This window comes from Nyctereutes procyonoides, unplaced genomic scaffold, assembly GCF_905146905.1.
Source record: "Nyctereutes procyonoides isolate TBG_1078 unplaced genomic scaffold, NYPRO_anot_genome, whole genome shotgun sequence".
NCBI lineage: Eukaryota > Metazoa > Chordata > Mammalia > Carnivora > Canidae > Nyctereutes > Nyctereutes procyonoides.
Window position 1 is genome coordinate 49,575,621 of NW_026575126.1, and position 14,547 is coordinate 49,590,167.

Genomic DNA, 14,547 nt, shown 5'->3' on the forward strand with positions numbered 1-14,547 from the left:
AAAAGAGTATCAGGCAATGAAAGTTTAACAAAAATACAGGGAGAAAAATCTTCAGCTTCCATTTTTGTTTCTATTTTTAAATTAGAATTGGGAAGACTGACATTACTCCAAAAGCTTTGGAGTATTATGATTCCACGAACATCAGTGTTCTGCAGGAACACAGGTTAAGAATCACTGATTAATATTACTGGGAAAACAAGACAGTAGATAGATGTAATTTCACCTATCCCAGCTCCCAGACCTCAACCAGAATGACCAAAATGTGAAAGATAAAGCAAAACATTTGCTTGGATCTTCTTTCCTTCTCAAGAGTGCAGTCAAGTAGCTCAGTTAAAGACAAGAGACAAGCAACCAACAGCCATGGTAACTGACTCTGACTCTCAGCTGGATAACTGTGGTGTCAATAGCCACAGACAGGCTGAAGAAGGCATTTCAAGAAAGTGCTGCTTATGCCCTTTCCCCCCCTACACTGAATTCTAAAAAACCAGCTTGCTTTTCTTGTTGGCAAATGGCTGCATCTGCTCCAAAGAACCTTGGATCCACTGTTAAGTGAGAGTTCTCACACTGCACTGTCTATGGAATCTTCAGAAACCACAGAGGTGGGGGGGGGGGGGGGAAGCATAAAGGATTCTGTGTTAAGATAACCACTGAGATATGCAACGGTCTTCCAGCACATTTAAGTCAACATACCTCTTTTGGGGATACAAATCACCATTTCATTATCTTGTTGGGATAAGCAGATGGTTGTGTCTGGGATCTCTGATACAATATCGATCAACTCACAAACACCATATTCGGTAACATCCCAGTCTTTTGAGAAACACCTAGAATTTAACCATGGAAATGGGTAAATAATGAGAAATATCACTTGCTTAATTAACTTTCTAAGTATTCCAAAAGAATGGTAAACAGAAAATGTTAATTATTTTAAATTTGTGGGAAGAAAACGTGTTTTAAATATTCGCTTTCCCCCCCCCCCCCTTTCTCATCAACTCACCAATGATAAGCCTGTGAGAACTCCCTCACAATGACCTGTTTGCTGGCTTGGGATTTGAGAAGTTTTAGTAAATCCTGAGTAAAGCGCTTCACCTGAGCCCTGTGGGTAAGGGTCAACAAACGTTTGGAGCCCATTCCGAGAATCTGCAAATCAAATACTTTTGATTATTTACACTTGTCAGACCTTGGCATGTATTGACTTTCTGGCTGATGGCATTCTCTCCCACCTGTTGCTACTCTCAGAGAATAAGTGCTTTTATGTATGATATCTGCATTTTCAAACACATGTAGATCAACAGAATATAGATGGTTAAAATGATCAACAGATCAAGTGCCTGGGACCTCCATTCCCTTTCTGTTTGCCCTTCATGCTCCTTCTCAGAGAGTCACGAGTATAGAAATAAAAAGATTATTAATCTACACAACTAATTTTGCCTACAACTAATTTTGCCTACACCTACAGCTAAGGTGTTCCAAGTCATTTTATAAATGGAAAACTGTTTTATAGGTAGGATATAGAAAAGTCTGAATTGGGACGTCTGGGTGGCTCAGTGGTTGAGTGTCTGCCTTTGGCTCAGGGCATGATCCTGGAGTCCCAGGATGGAGTCTCTCATCAGGCTTCCTGCATGGAGCCTGCTTCTCCCTCTGCCTATGTCTCTGCCTCTCTGTGTCTCTCATGAATAAATAAATACAATCTTAAAAAAAAAAAACACTCTCAATAAGGCAAAGACTCCTTAGGAACCAATGCTAGGCTCCAGTCCAGGAGCTGGTCTTCAACTCATTGGTGAGAGCAAAGCCCGTGTTCGTGGCAGCTCTTCTGTAAGAATAAACAATCCTGAAGCGGTCTGGGCCAGGAAGAGGAAGTCGTCTACAGAGATTAGAAGGAAAATACTCCTCAGTGCTCTAACGGGTTCCTTCTTTAAGTTTAAACTCACAGTTTTCTGGGAAAACTAAGAAGCTACCGAGGAACGTTCCTGTCATTAAACAAATAATCCCTAAGCTTTCCTTACCTGCAACACATGAGGCACGGCTTCCAATAATTCTATCAGCTTGGAATATCCATAGTCTGATACCCGACACTGCTTTGCAAAATGGTGGTGGTAGGATGGGATGAAATTACTAATGGGGATGACACAGGACGGCTGGTTCTTGAGCAGGTCAATCACTTCCCTGCTGAACTGGATCAGCTGGGGGTTGCCCACAGGACTTTTGGAACGCAGAAGCCAAGGGTCTAGACAGGGAGAAAAACAGAACGTGCCTCAGATAGAAAGCAGGATTTCACTGCTGAAAGAAAGGTAACTAACCTCGCATTCCCCTGCCTAAGCTCAACCGTGACCAAGGAGACGAGACCAAAGGGCCGCTTTACTTCTCAGCATCTATACTCGGGTCCCATATAATCTGCAGGCTAGTGCACTTCTTTATGGGCTGGCAGATGCTTGACCACTACTTCTCAGTGTTCTACAGTCAAAGTAGTTTGGCAAAGTGTCAAAAGCAGAAGTAAAAATTAATACAGGACTTTTCCAGCTTATAAACTGGTTGTATTTCAAAGACTCATTTGTAACTTGGTCCCATGGAACATACTTTCCAACAAATAACAAAGTTATTTAGATGAGCAGCAAGCAGGTAGCCCAGAAAAGTCTAACACACAGGAAAGCTGAAAAACTGCTCAGGAAACCACGGAAAGCAGTAACATAAAACTTGCTGATATAAAATTGAGTAAGAATGAAGTTCTTACATTTATCTTGAATGTCCACTTAATTAAGAAAAAAATTTTAATTTTAAAGTATAACTGGATAGAAACCTTTCTACAACATTGGCAAGCTAATGACAAAGGAGAAAGAGCACACTTTATGGTCTAGGACTGAGGGAAAGGCAGAAGGTGGTGAGCAGCTCTGACACAAACATTTCTCCTTCCCTGGTAATCTTTACCTTTCTTCCTCTTGGAGAAGGAGCAAAAAGAGGAAGTGTTTGGGGTCAAAGAGAACGAAGTGTCCATAGGAAGGCCACAATTTAGAGTGTTGTTCACAGGTGGTGGGATTAGACAGGAACTCAGAAACTCACCCAAAGCTACGTTTACATTTCTTGGTCCTTCACACTGAGAACTCAATTTGTTTTCACATTTATCAAAGTCAGAAATACTGACCAGAATGAATTTCAAAGGTAAATCAGCATTTAGAGGTATTTCTTTCAAATGCCTGGAATGATTTTTAAAAGGCAAGTCAACTGACAAGCCAAAAAGCTTCACAAAATTAGGTTAGGGCTAAAGACATTCAGAAGTGTGGTCTGGTTTGTGATGAGCACTTTTGTGCTCATCACAAAAGTCTGTTTCTGCCAAACCTTCAGCACTTTAGAGTAGTTTTGGTTTTTAAAAGATCAAGGGGAAAAAAAAAAGATCAAGGGAGACATTCACGGTGCTTTGTGCTTGGCAAGCAGCCTCCTCTCACAGTAGACAGTGGCTCAGAAACATCAAATGCCTGACTCCCACCTGTGTTTGGAGGTGGGGGCTTGTTGTGAATCCATTTGACCACTTTGACGCCATTCTGTGTGGTGGCGATGTTTACACCTGGAACACAAGTGATGAGGTGTTCTAGGGGAACACCCCCTTGATTTTCCTGCACCACTTCCAGTCCTCCAAACTCGGCAGCATAACAATCTGGAAAGCTGAAGCAGGGGGAAAAATAAGGCTAATCAAAATAATGGAACACCAAAGCACCTGCCAAACAGAAATCTTTAATATATACATTAATAAATCATTTCTCTTTAAATCTTCAGGATCTGGGTTTGAACATGAAAATTCAGGTCCCAGGGAGGGGAGGCAACCACTGTGGCACTGATCTCTTTGATCCATTCTGATGATACCAGACATTCCTGGACAATGTTCCAGCAGAGGGGAGTTAGAAATAAGGCACAACTGGGTTCCAAGCCAGTTATTTACCTGCTTTAATGTGTCAGTGCCTTTAGGGCAACCTAATCCTGTGCTGGCCCTTTTCCTAAGTGTACCATGTGGCCCATGGGATGGTTATATGGCCTTGTAAAGGACACCTCTCTCTCAAGTTTTACAACCTACTGCTTGAGGTCCTGTACATTCCTGCAGCATGTGTGCATACTTCTAGAATAGCGCTTACACTAATCTCATCTCTGCAGGGAAGAGACATTCCTAGTCATTGCTTATGTTTCTAAAACTCAGCACAAACGCTAATTTGCTTGAAGTACTGAGCCAATGGGTCCCATTTCAGATCTACTTGGACTTGCACGGTGCTAAAAATGTGAGGATGAAGCATTCTAGAATACTTGCTTGGAAGAGGTACAGGCAGAGGGCAGACCTTCTTTAAAGAGAAGACCTAAGTCATCATATCTCAATGGTTTGACATGTTTACCTTAATAAAGGCACAGTGCCCTCATGTGTCTGCAGGAGACTATGAACCTGGGGCGCAAATGTCTTCAAAGAGAGAATCACAAAAGGAATCTTATAGGAGTCTGGATCAAATTCATGCTCACTACAGAAAAGAGAAAAAACTGTTAGGGGACATTTCTCAGTGGTCGAAAACGTCTGCAAGGTGATTGCCATAGACAGTACACGCCCACATGCAAAAGGATTATTTCTGAAGGGGAATATATATACCTGAAGTCCTTATTGGAACAATGCTGTCTGCAGACAGGCTCGTGATATTCTAACTCTTCAAATATAATTGGGCTGCAATTTGTCGAGGAACCGTCATGTGACTGAGAAGACCCCAAGGGACTCTGCCGGGCCTGACTGCTGGGTAAGAGACACACCAGTCTGCCATTCCCTTGTTCACGGATTGCGACTGTGTCTGTTAATTTATATAAATCCGACACATTCAACTTGTGTCCAAACCTAAAAGCGAGGAAAAGGAGAGATATGCTGACATAGGATGTTTTTCTTGGATTATACAGAAATGCCTATGTATCTGATGAAACAAAGGGCTATCACCAAAAATGTTCCTCAGGCTCTTCAAAAGTCAGAGTGGAATAATTCTACTATAAATTCATTCACTACTAAACCAGTAATGCTTGGCACTTGCTTCAAGTCACCTCTGGCCCACTGCCCAGTAGTCTCTGTGTCATTTGGTACCTATTCCTCGAACTCTGCAGTTTCTGTAAATGACCTCACTGAATTTTCTCACATGGAAAGCTATCTGACAGGACCTCTTTCAACTTGGCTCCCCAAGCTGGAAATCCCTCTGTATTAGCTACCCCTCACCACCTCTGCTTTCCTCTCTCAAAAGAGGTATAGTCCTTTCCAGCTACTCTCTCACCTCACCTATGCCTCAACCTCATGACCCACTCTTCGCGAAGCTTAACTCCTCAACCACATGTGCCGCCCCCCACTGCTCCCAACATAGGTCTTTCATACTCGGGAGCTTAAAATCACAAGCTTGGAAGGCAGATTTTAGTTCACATCCTGACTCAATCTGTGTGGCCTCAGTCACCTTCTAGAACCAACCTGGGCCTCAGCTTTCCCAAACGCAAAATGGGAAGATATTACCTACCACATAGGGTTGATGTGAGGATTAAATGTCTGGAAAGAACTCAGGACGTATTAAGCACTCATTCAACCACTCCAGTGGTTTTTTTCCCAGGCCCTACACACACACTCAGACGTCCCCCTGACCAAATGCAGTCTCACGCCCTCACTCGCACGGTCTGCCCCTGCACACGTACACACACCCCTAGTGCTCTCAGTCCTATACTCTGGTCTTGCCTCTAATGGAAACAGCTGCTCTCTCAGGAGCTGCTCTGCCATTTTACCATCCAGCCTGTCAGCCTGCTCCCCTCAGGATTTTATCCACAGAACTCTGGAGGGATGGCTCTCAAGTCACCAGCAGCCGCCTCCTCTCTGCCAAACCTCGCACATCCCCATACATCCCGATGTCATTCTCACCTCCGTCCCTGGGGGCATTCCATCCAGTTCTGCCTCTCTAGGTTCCCTGTCCCTCCCTATCTGCTCTTGTCTTTCACGATCCCCTTTAGGAAAGTAACTGTCACATCAGATCTCAAATGTCCAAAACCAAGGTCAAAAATTCACTGTACCTCCTAAACATGCTTCCTTTATCTCTCAATTTCTGGCTTAACAATACAACCATTCTCCCAGTCATCTGGCAAAATAACTCAGCATCAAATTGACCTCTACTCTTTAGCTTCCCTGCTATGTAAGACCAGTCACCCAGTCCTGTCTCACCTGACAACTGGAACCTTAGCACTCCAACAGCATTTGCCCAGGCCTGGGGGCTGGTGTGGCACTGTCCCTCCTTCATCTCCCTTCCTGCCCTGTCCATTCCATCTCAGACCAGACCACCACCATAAGAGTCATCCCGAAGCATGGTTCCCACCACCACACCTCCCCCCCTTACTCTTCCACTACTCAGGGCTCCCACAGTTCACAGGGTAATGGTCCAGCTCCTGTTCTTTCCATCCTTATAGCATTTTCTCCTCCCTGCTTCTCCCTTCTGTTTTCTTTGTTCTATGTAATGATTTGTGTTTTCTCTTTCCTTTCAGACATGAGTTCCTCAGGAACAAGGGTTGTGTCTTCCCAGCTCTGCATTCTCCATAGAGCCTCACACTTTCATTACACTAATACCTGCTGAGCACCTACAAAGCCCTGGGTACTGAAAGCGAAGGTCTTAAGTCCTTGTTGTCCTGGAGCTTCTAGTTCTAGAAGATACTCAAAAATGTTCACTCAAGGTGTCTGGGAAGCTCAGTTGATTAAGCATCTGCCTTCAGCTTGGGTCAAGATCCTACAGTCCTGGGAATGAGCCCACTGTCAGTGTCGGGCTCCCTGCTGGCAGGGAGTCCGCTTATCTTTCTCCCTGTACCCCTCCCCTTAGCTTGTGCACTCTCTCTCAAATAAATAAATAAATAAATAATCAATCAATCAATCAATCTTATGTAAAAAAAAATGTTGGGGCACCTGGGTGGCTCAGTGATTGAGCGTCGTCTGCCTTTGGCTCAGGTCATGACCCCAGGACCCTGGAATCGTCCCGCATCGGGCTCCTCTCAGGGAGCCTGCTTCTCCCTCTGCCTATGTCTCTGTCTCTGTCTCTCTCTCTCATGGATAAATAACTTTTAAAAAAAATCTTAAAAAAATAAAAATAAAATAAAAATAAAATAAAAATAAAATAAAAAATAATAAAAAATTTTAAAAAATTTAAAAAAAATAGAAAAAATAAAAATTAAAAAAAATTAAAAAAAAGTAAAAAAATAATAAAAAAAATAAAAAAATCTTTAAAAAAAGTTCACTCAATGATGAATAAAACTCAAAATTCAATTGGAAAAAAATAAAAGTACAGCTTTAGAGAATGAAGTCTCAATTTACTAAAAACCAAAGACATTTTTAAGATGTATGTTAAAATCAAATTCAGAATATCACTGCTTTTGTGTCTTTTCCTCTACCAAGCTGGAAATTCCTTAAAAGCAGCTACCATAATTTTATGTCAATCTCCACATCAATATAGGAATTCTGGAAGCTGCCAATCAGTATTGACTAGATTAATGAAAAAACAAAAAACACCTAACTTACTTTTTTTCATAGATATCTGTAAATTTAAAAAGAGGCAGACAGCAGGCAGGAGCATCCTGAAGAATCGACATTGTTTCTGCACTGTAAAACAAAATTTTACTCAATTAGCAAATAGATGTTGGATATCAAAAAATGTTTTCCAAGTTGTACTTAAAAAACTCATAAAATTAACAAGATGCATGGCTGACCCTTGAACACATGTCTGAATTTCAAGAACCCACTTATATATGGATTTCTTTCAACAGAAGTAGTACAGTCCTGTAAATACACATTTTCTTATGGTTTTAGTAACACTTTCTTCTATCTTACTTTATTGTAAACATACAGCGTGTAACACATAGAACATACAAAACAGGTTATTAATCCATTGTCTATGTTATCAGTAAGGCTTCCAGTGAACAGTACACAATCAGTAGTTAAGATTCTGGGGAGCCAAAAGTTATATGAAGGTGTTTGACTACATGTGTGGGGGAGTGGTCAGCACCCCTCACCCCTGAATTTCTCAATGGTCCACGCAACATAAATTTGCCAGTTTCTGATATATCAAAATTTAGTTCCTGGAAAAACTTAAAAACATGTAGTTAGAGACAAGGTGATTGAAGAATATAAAGTCAGACAATGGGATTTTTATCAGACTCAAGCATAGGGCTTCTCACACCTGTGTATCAGAAGGATGGTGACCACTCTGAGATAAACACCTTGTTAACAGAGAAAAAGGCTTGAATGTCTCCTGCCATGCTGTGGTTCACCTGTTAGAGACCTGGGGGGTGGAATTCCCACAGTTCAGTACACAACTGAATATATCATCCAAACTTTGGTTTTAAAAAATAAAAAGACACCCAGAAACACTCTGAGAGAAAACGAAAAGGCAAACTGTTGAGTGCTTGGCTTTGAGCCGCAGGATTATGGATTTCCACCTCCCTGCCCCCTCCAGCTTTTTTTGTTTCTGACCTTTCCAAAGTTTCTTCAGTATTATTTTTATTCTAGGGGATAAAAACCATAATTTAAAATAATGGTGAAGTACATGTCACAGAAAAAGATCTCTGAGAGTTCAAACAGATTTTTTAGGAGCGAGTTCTGTTTCACTAGTTTCCCCCAAAAACAGGGAGAGCTGAAGCATCACCAAAGCGCATTGAGAATAAAATCATCACCAGATTCCTACAACTGACATTATCATAATGCAGACTTTTGGAGCGTCTATTTGATGTTTAGGATCTATCTGTAAGTTGAGTTTGGAGCTTTGTAGATCTACCCTTTACAGACAAACCTACCTTCTCCTAAGATTTGGAGGTAATATTTCAGACTTTCCAGGCTTATAAACTTTTATTGTAGAGGGGTACTATTTTTAGAACCTGTTCTGGATATGTGGTATATTACTTTACTCCTAACTGCCTGCCAAGCTTAAGCTGTACTTCACCTTTGAGTAATGACTTGAAAAAGAGTTGGATTATTCTAACTAGCTTTTTGTTAACTTCTAGCTTATTTATAAGCTCTATCAATTAAGAATAAGCATTATTGCATATTTAATCATCAAAGAGGGCTGGAAATGTGATCAAATCTATTTTCTTATTTCCAAAATTGTTTCTGGGCTACAATGTTATTTCTTGAAATAAATGGTTTGTTTTTACCTCAGTAAAGAGAGTGATTTATTAGCAGCTCCTGTGGCAAGTGAGACCAGGATCTTCTTGCTGCCAATTTTGTATCTGTGGAGGCTATTCACCGCACTGATTGCTTCTTGTAAGTTCTCCATCTGAACAACAGCCTTGAGCTGATAATCTGTATGGGGGCTGAGCTCAACACTCTTCACCTACAGCAGTAAAAAGGAAAATGGAATGCTAGGTCTACCCAGAACCCTGTCATCTTAAAACTAAAGGTGAATCATTAAGGAACATGTTTGTGAACTTCCATGCTTCTGTGAGGGAACTTGTCAGAACTCTACACTTCTGCCAAGCAAAACCTAAGTGAACTAGGACTGAGTGACCTTCAGGGATATAAAATTGGCCTGGCTTGCCTGCATGCTCTGGCACACACAGCTCTCCCATGCAGGCTCAGGGGCCAACACATGCGAGGAGTCTTTGGAGTCTTCTCCAGACCCTGCAAACACCTGGGACATAGCCATTTTAATAATCTGCAAGAGGTGCACTTCTAGCAAACACCACCTAAAAACTACATCAAATACAGTAAGGTATTAACAAAAACAGACAACATTACTTTAGAGTCCTATTTCTGTATTTTAGCAGACAGAGCCAAATAAGATCCGTCAGCGTTTTATTTCCTAAAGTGCCACTTAAGTCCCTGCCTATAACTACAGCTGCTTCTCCAGTAGGTCTCTTGCTCTCTCGGGCTATGTCCTAAAAACCAAATGTATAGCATGACCATGAGCAGACCATAGGGAAAAGGAAGGAGTTCAAACTCATTCAGTAATCCTTATATCCTGGCTGTGGTTACATGTGTTGAATGACATTCTCTTGACATGGAGTGCTAGCAAAAGGTAAAAGAAAGGCAAGAACAAAAGAGAAAGGTTACCTTGCCGTGCTTAGAAAATGCTTCCTGCATGAGCTGCTGCAGCTCCTTCCGGGATAATCTGTAGTCGATGTTGCTGATCTGGATGTCAGCACCATTTGCAAATGGGTCTGGACTGTCGGCACCAATGCTCGGATTTGCAATGTTGAAAGCAAGTGGGGATGCTCTGTTTAAAAGGTTTGGAGACATACTCCTGCTTAAGACACACATATTGAATTATTTTTAAAAACTGTGACTCTATTTACTTCATTTATATCATTTAGACTTTGTTTGAAGCTATATGTAGAAAGCAGCCTTCCACAATACAACCAAACTATTTGGTTTTCAAATGTAGGTTTATCTTAAATACACACTGATTGATATTTATTGTCAAAAGTACTACCTGTTGACCCCTTATTAACAACCAGTACATGATTTAACATCAAATATTCTTTTACCAGATTATTTAAAACTAAAGGCAAAAATTATAGGTGGGGGACGCCTAGGTGGCTCAGGATTTGAGCATCTGCCTTTGGCTCAGGGCATGATCCCAGAGGTCCAGGGATCAAGTTCCACATCAGGTTCCCTGCACGGAGCCTGTTTCTCCTTCTGCCTGTCTTTCTACCTCTCTCTCATGAATAAATGAATAAATTCTTAAAAAAAAAAAAAAGAAATTATAGGTGGCCCTGATGAATTAGTTTTCCAATTTGGGCATTTATTCTTGGTTTAGCCTGTTATACCAATATGTCATTTAACCTCTCCCTGGCTCTGAAAACGCTATATGTTCTTGCTCAGGTGTTACAGTCTTTCTCCAGATCAGGAAACTTTTATGTGATTTATTTTTTTTAAAAGATTTTATTTATTTATTCATGAAAGACACACACAGAGAGAGAAAGAGAGAGAGAGAGAGAGAGAGAGAAGCAGGCTCTATGCAGGGAGCCCGATGCAGAACTCAATCCTAGGACTCCGGGATCACACCCTGGGTCGAAGGCAGGTCTAAACTGCTGAGCCACCTAGGGATCCCCATTATGTGACTTTTAAAATGTAACTTTACAGGGACGCCTGGGTGGCTCAGTGGTTGAGCGTCTGCCTTTGGCTCAGGGCCTTATCCTAGAGTCTCAGGATTAAGTCCCACATCGGGCTCCCTGCATGGAGCCTGTCGCTCCTCCCTCTGCCTATGTCTCTACCTGTCTCTTTCATGAATAAATAAAATCTTTAAAAAAATAAAAATAAAATGTGACTTTACAGATACAAAGTCACTTTCTGGAGTGAGTCTTCACCAACTCAGCAGAACAAATATGACGCCTGAAGGAGTTCATGTGATGCAACTCGGCCTTGTGGCTCCTGTCCTCCAGAAGTACTGAGTGAGTCTGGATAGCTTAGGTAAGCTAAGTGTTACTTAGGTAATTATGGTGGTTTACAGAGACCCTTGCTTCTCAAACGGCTCCTGGTAATTATGCTATGAATAAGAATAACCAACTCGTGTCCAGTTTGGGCTTCTTCCCCAACATGACAAAGTGAGGAAGAAACAGTAAGGACATCTTAACGTGCCTCCCGTCCAGACCAGGGACTCCTGGATAAATTTCTTTGTACTCTGCTTACCCTGATTCCCATGTGGAGGAGGGAGAAATGGTGAGGACCATTTCTCCAAACGTTAGCTAATTACCTAAGAAACGTTAGCTAATTACCTAAGAAAAAGTGGGGATGGAGGAGGAGGAGTGGAAAACTCATCTTTCCCTTTGAGCACTCCTATATCACTTGCATTCTTTTCAACAAATGTTGTTCTGTAAGCCCTACCCTTTTGAGTAACTACCCCCACGATCAAGAAGCCAGACTTACCGAGAAGACCAAGACTGTGCAGTGAGCAAAGGACTAACTTGCCTCGACGCGATCAACTTGCTAAAAGCAGATGGGTAACTCACTTGGAACGGGGTCTCCTCTTTGTCTTTTTTCTCTACGGGAGAACTGGTGACACTTCGGGCACAGAGGTTCTCTTTTCTAAAGGAGGGAAAAATTGAAGGGGATGGGTCATTGGGTTTCCTTCATGTTAGACAAGCATCCGTGAGCAAGAGTAATTTAACCTACTTCGGATTGGTTTTGTAAGCAGATTCTGCTGTCCCCGAGCTTTTAGGTGCGGGCGCTGTGGCGCTCGAGCTTCTGTGAGGAGGTGCTGCCAGTCTTGGGTTACCCTGCTGGGAGTCACTGTTTCTAGTCCCAGTCTTCGACTCCAGGCGGCACAGCTCCTTAAAAGAGACAAGTGCAACGGATGTGAAAATGTAGGTACCCAAGGAGTGTTAACACCCGTACAGAAAAGAAAAACATGGAACTCGGAGTATCATCAAAGACAGAAATTAAAAAGGGACACGCCAAAAGCAGGCAGGCATGTAAAACACAGACACCAAAGAAAAACCAAACCTACCATAAACTTCAGAAAGCAAGAGGTATCAAAGTTACCTGTAAACTTTTAACATTTGTGGTTTTTGTAGCAGATCCAGAATTTGCCTGCGACCCTTTTCCAGGCGTGGCTTTGGCACTGGAAGATTGTTCACTTGTATCTTTGATGAGGCACAATTTTGGATTCTTAAGTTTTTTGGGAGACTTCGCTTTATCGGCAATTGCACTGGAACTCTTTGTCTCACAGAGTTCTCTAGTTTTTGGAGTAAATGACACAATGATCCTATTACCAAAGACATCTTCGTTTTCCATTCGCTTCTGAGCCCGTTCCGCACTATCTTGGTTTATGAAGCGGAGAATCGCACTGCAGCCTGTGATACTCAGCACTTTCCCACCACAATTATCAGACAGGCGTCTGAGCCTGTTGCTGATGCTCTTGCCATCTTTATTTGCTGGTAGGTTATAAACATAGAGCAGAGTATGGCACTGCTGATACAGAGGAGAAGTGTTACAACAGGTTAACTCAGGGGCACACGTTCAATTACATAATTAGAACAACAAGGAGGGATCTCTAGACTTAAGCTAACAGCCTTAGCCTTGGAGGGGAGGTCATAATGATTTACAGGGGAGAAGGTAAACTTATGTGGACTGAATAAAAAAAACACAGAAAGGGAGAAATGTACCTTAAATGATCACTCTAGTGAATGAAAATGGCCAGATTTACAGTTCTGGATAATCAAGTCTTTTTTTTTTTTTTTCCTAACCATAAAGAATAAGGATCCCAAAAGTGGACAGTGTGTTACCTAAAATATATTTGACTTAAAGGTCTTTGACTTCAGAAAAGGGAATGCCAATTTCTTTATATATTTCTTTATATATTCTCCAAAGAGCTTAAATACAGCTCAACACTGTGGTAAACATGCTTATCCCAAATTAAAACTAAAAGAAATGCTCACCCTGCTGGAAATATGATCCTAGCATGTGGCTCAACGAGCTACAGGTGTAGCAATAACCACACCTAATTGTGCAAGTGCGAATGCATGGTGGGGAATGTAACTGTAGAAAACAAGCCCAAGGGTTCCTGGGGCTTAAGGATTAAATGCCTCAATGGTATACAACTAGGGGCACCAGGGTGACTCAGTCAAGCCTCTGACTCTTGGTTTCAGTTCCATTCATGATCTTGGGGTAGTGGGATCGAGCATCGTGTCAGGCTCATTGCCGAGCAGTCTGCTTCAGATTCACTCTTTCCCTCTGCCCTCCCCATACTCACACATGCACTCTCTTTCTTTAAAATAAATAACTCTTAAAAAAATTATTTTAAGAGTTATTTATAAATTTAATAATTTATTTTAAATTATTTTGCAACAAATACAATTATTCTGTTTATTTGTTGCAAAACATGAACGTGTGCAAACCACCACCATATTCTTTATCCATGCCCGGAAGTTAATGGAGTAATAATGTTTCCATTATTCCAACCACTAGACACAAAACACTGCTGGCTTTGGAGACACAAATGGCTCTTGGTAGGGTTAACCTATAACTCCCTATGATACGATGCAACAAAATAAAAGTAAAATCCATTCATATCAATTTTCTGTAAATTTTTAAGAGAAGAACTATTTCTTTTTTTTAAAGCAATAGAATATTTTATTTTAATGTTTTTAATAAATTAATTTTTATTGGTGTTCGATTTACCAACATACAGAATAACACCCAGTGCTCATCCCGTCAAGTGTCCCCCTCAGTGCCCGTCACCCATTCACCCCCACCCCCCGCCCTCCTCCCCCTCCACCACCCCTAGTTCATTTCCCAGAGTTAGAAGTCTTTATGTTCTGTCTCCCTTTCTGATATTTCCCACACATTTCTTCTCCCTTCCCTTATATTCCCTTTCACTATTATTCATATTCCCCAAATGAATGAGAACATACAGTTTGTCCTTCTCCGATTGACTTACTTCACTCAGCATAATACCCTCCAGTTCCATCCACGTTGAAGCAAATGGTGGGTATTTGTCGTTTCTAATGGCTGAGTAATATTCCATTGTATACATAAACCACATAGAAGAACTATTTCTAAGCCTTATTTAAAAACTCTGGCTAGGCAGTCCTGGT

At 41.5% G+C, this 14,547-nt stretch overlaps 1 protein-coding gene across 6 annotated transcripts in view; it reads right to left on the reverse strand.

Moving 5' to 3' along the window:
* The window catches only part of MARF1 (meiosis regulator and mRNA stability factor 1), a 40,838-nt gene that overhangs the window by 14,914 nt on the left and 11,377 nt on the right, over positions 1 to 14,547 (reverse strand). For 2 of the 6 annotated variants that reach the window (XM_055340361.1, XM_055340355.1), the window contains exons 8-19: positions 12,494 to 12,922; positions 12,125 to 12,282; positions 11,879 to 12,037; positions 10,064 to 10,256; positions 9,166 to 9,344; positions 7,538 to 7,618; positions 4,619 to 4,855; positions 4,374 to 4,493; positions 3,482 to 3,657; positions 2,007 to 2,227; positions 998 to 1,140; positions 691 to 824 (exon numbers count right to left, since the gene is read on the reverse strand). In XM_055340361.1, coding sequence (XP_055196336.1) covers positions 691 to 824; positions 998 to 1,140; positions 2,007 to 2,227; positions 3,482 to 3,657; positions 4,374 to 4,493; positions 4,619 to 4,855; positions 7,538 to 7,618; positions 9,166 to 9,344; positions 10,064 to 10,256; positions 11,879 to 12,037; positions 12,125 to 12,282; positions 12,494 to 12,922 — 2,230 coding nt within the window. The remainder of the gene's footprint in view (positions 1 to 690; positions 825 to 997; positions 1,141 to 2,006; positions 2,228 to 3,481; positions 3,658 to 4,373; positions 4,494 to 4,618; positions 4,856 to 7,537; positions 7,619 to 9,165; positions 9,345 to 10,063; positions 10,257 to 11,878; positions 12,038 to 12,124; positions 12,283 to 12,493; positions 12,923 to 14,547) is intronic. The other 4 variants (XM_055340359.1, XM_055340358.1, XM_055340360.1 and 1 more) reach the window with 4 other exon arrangements.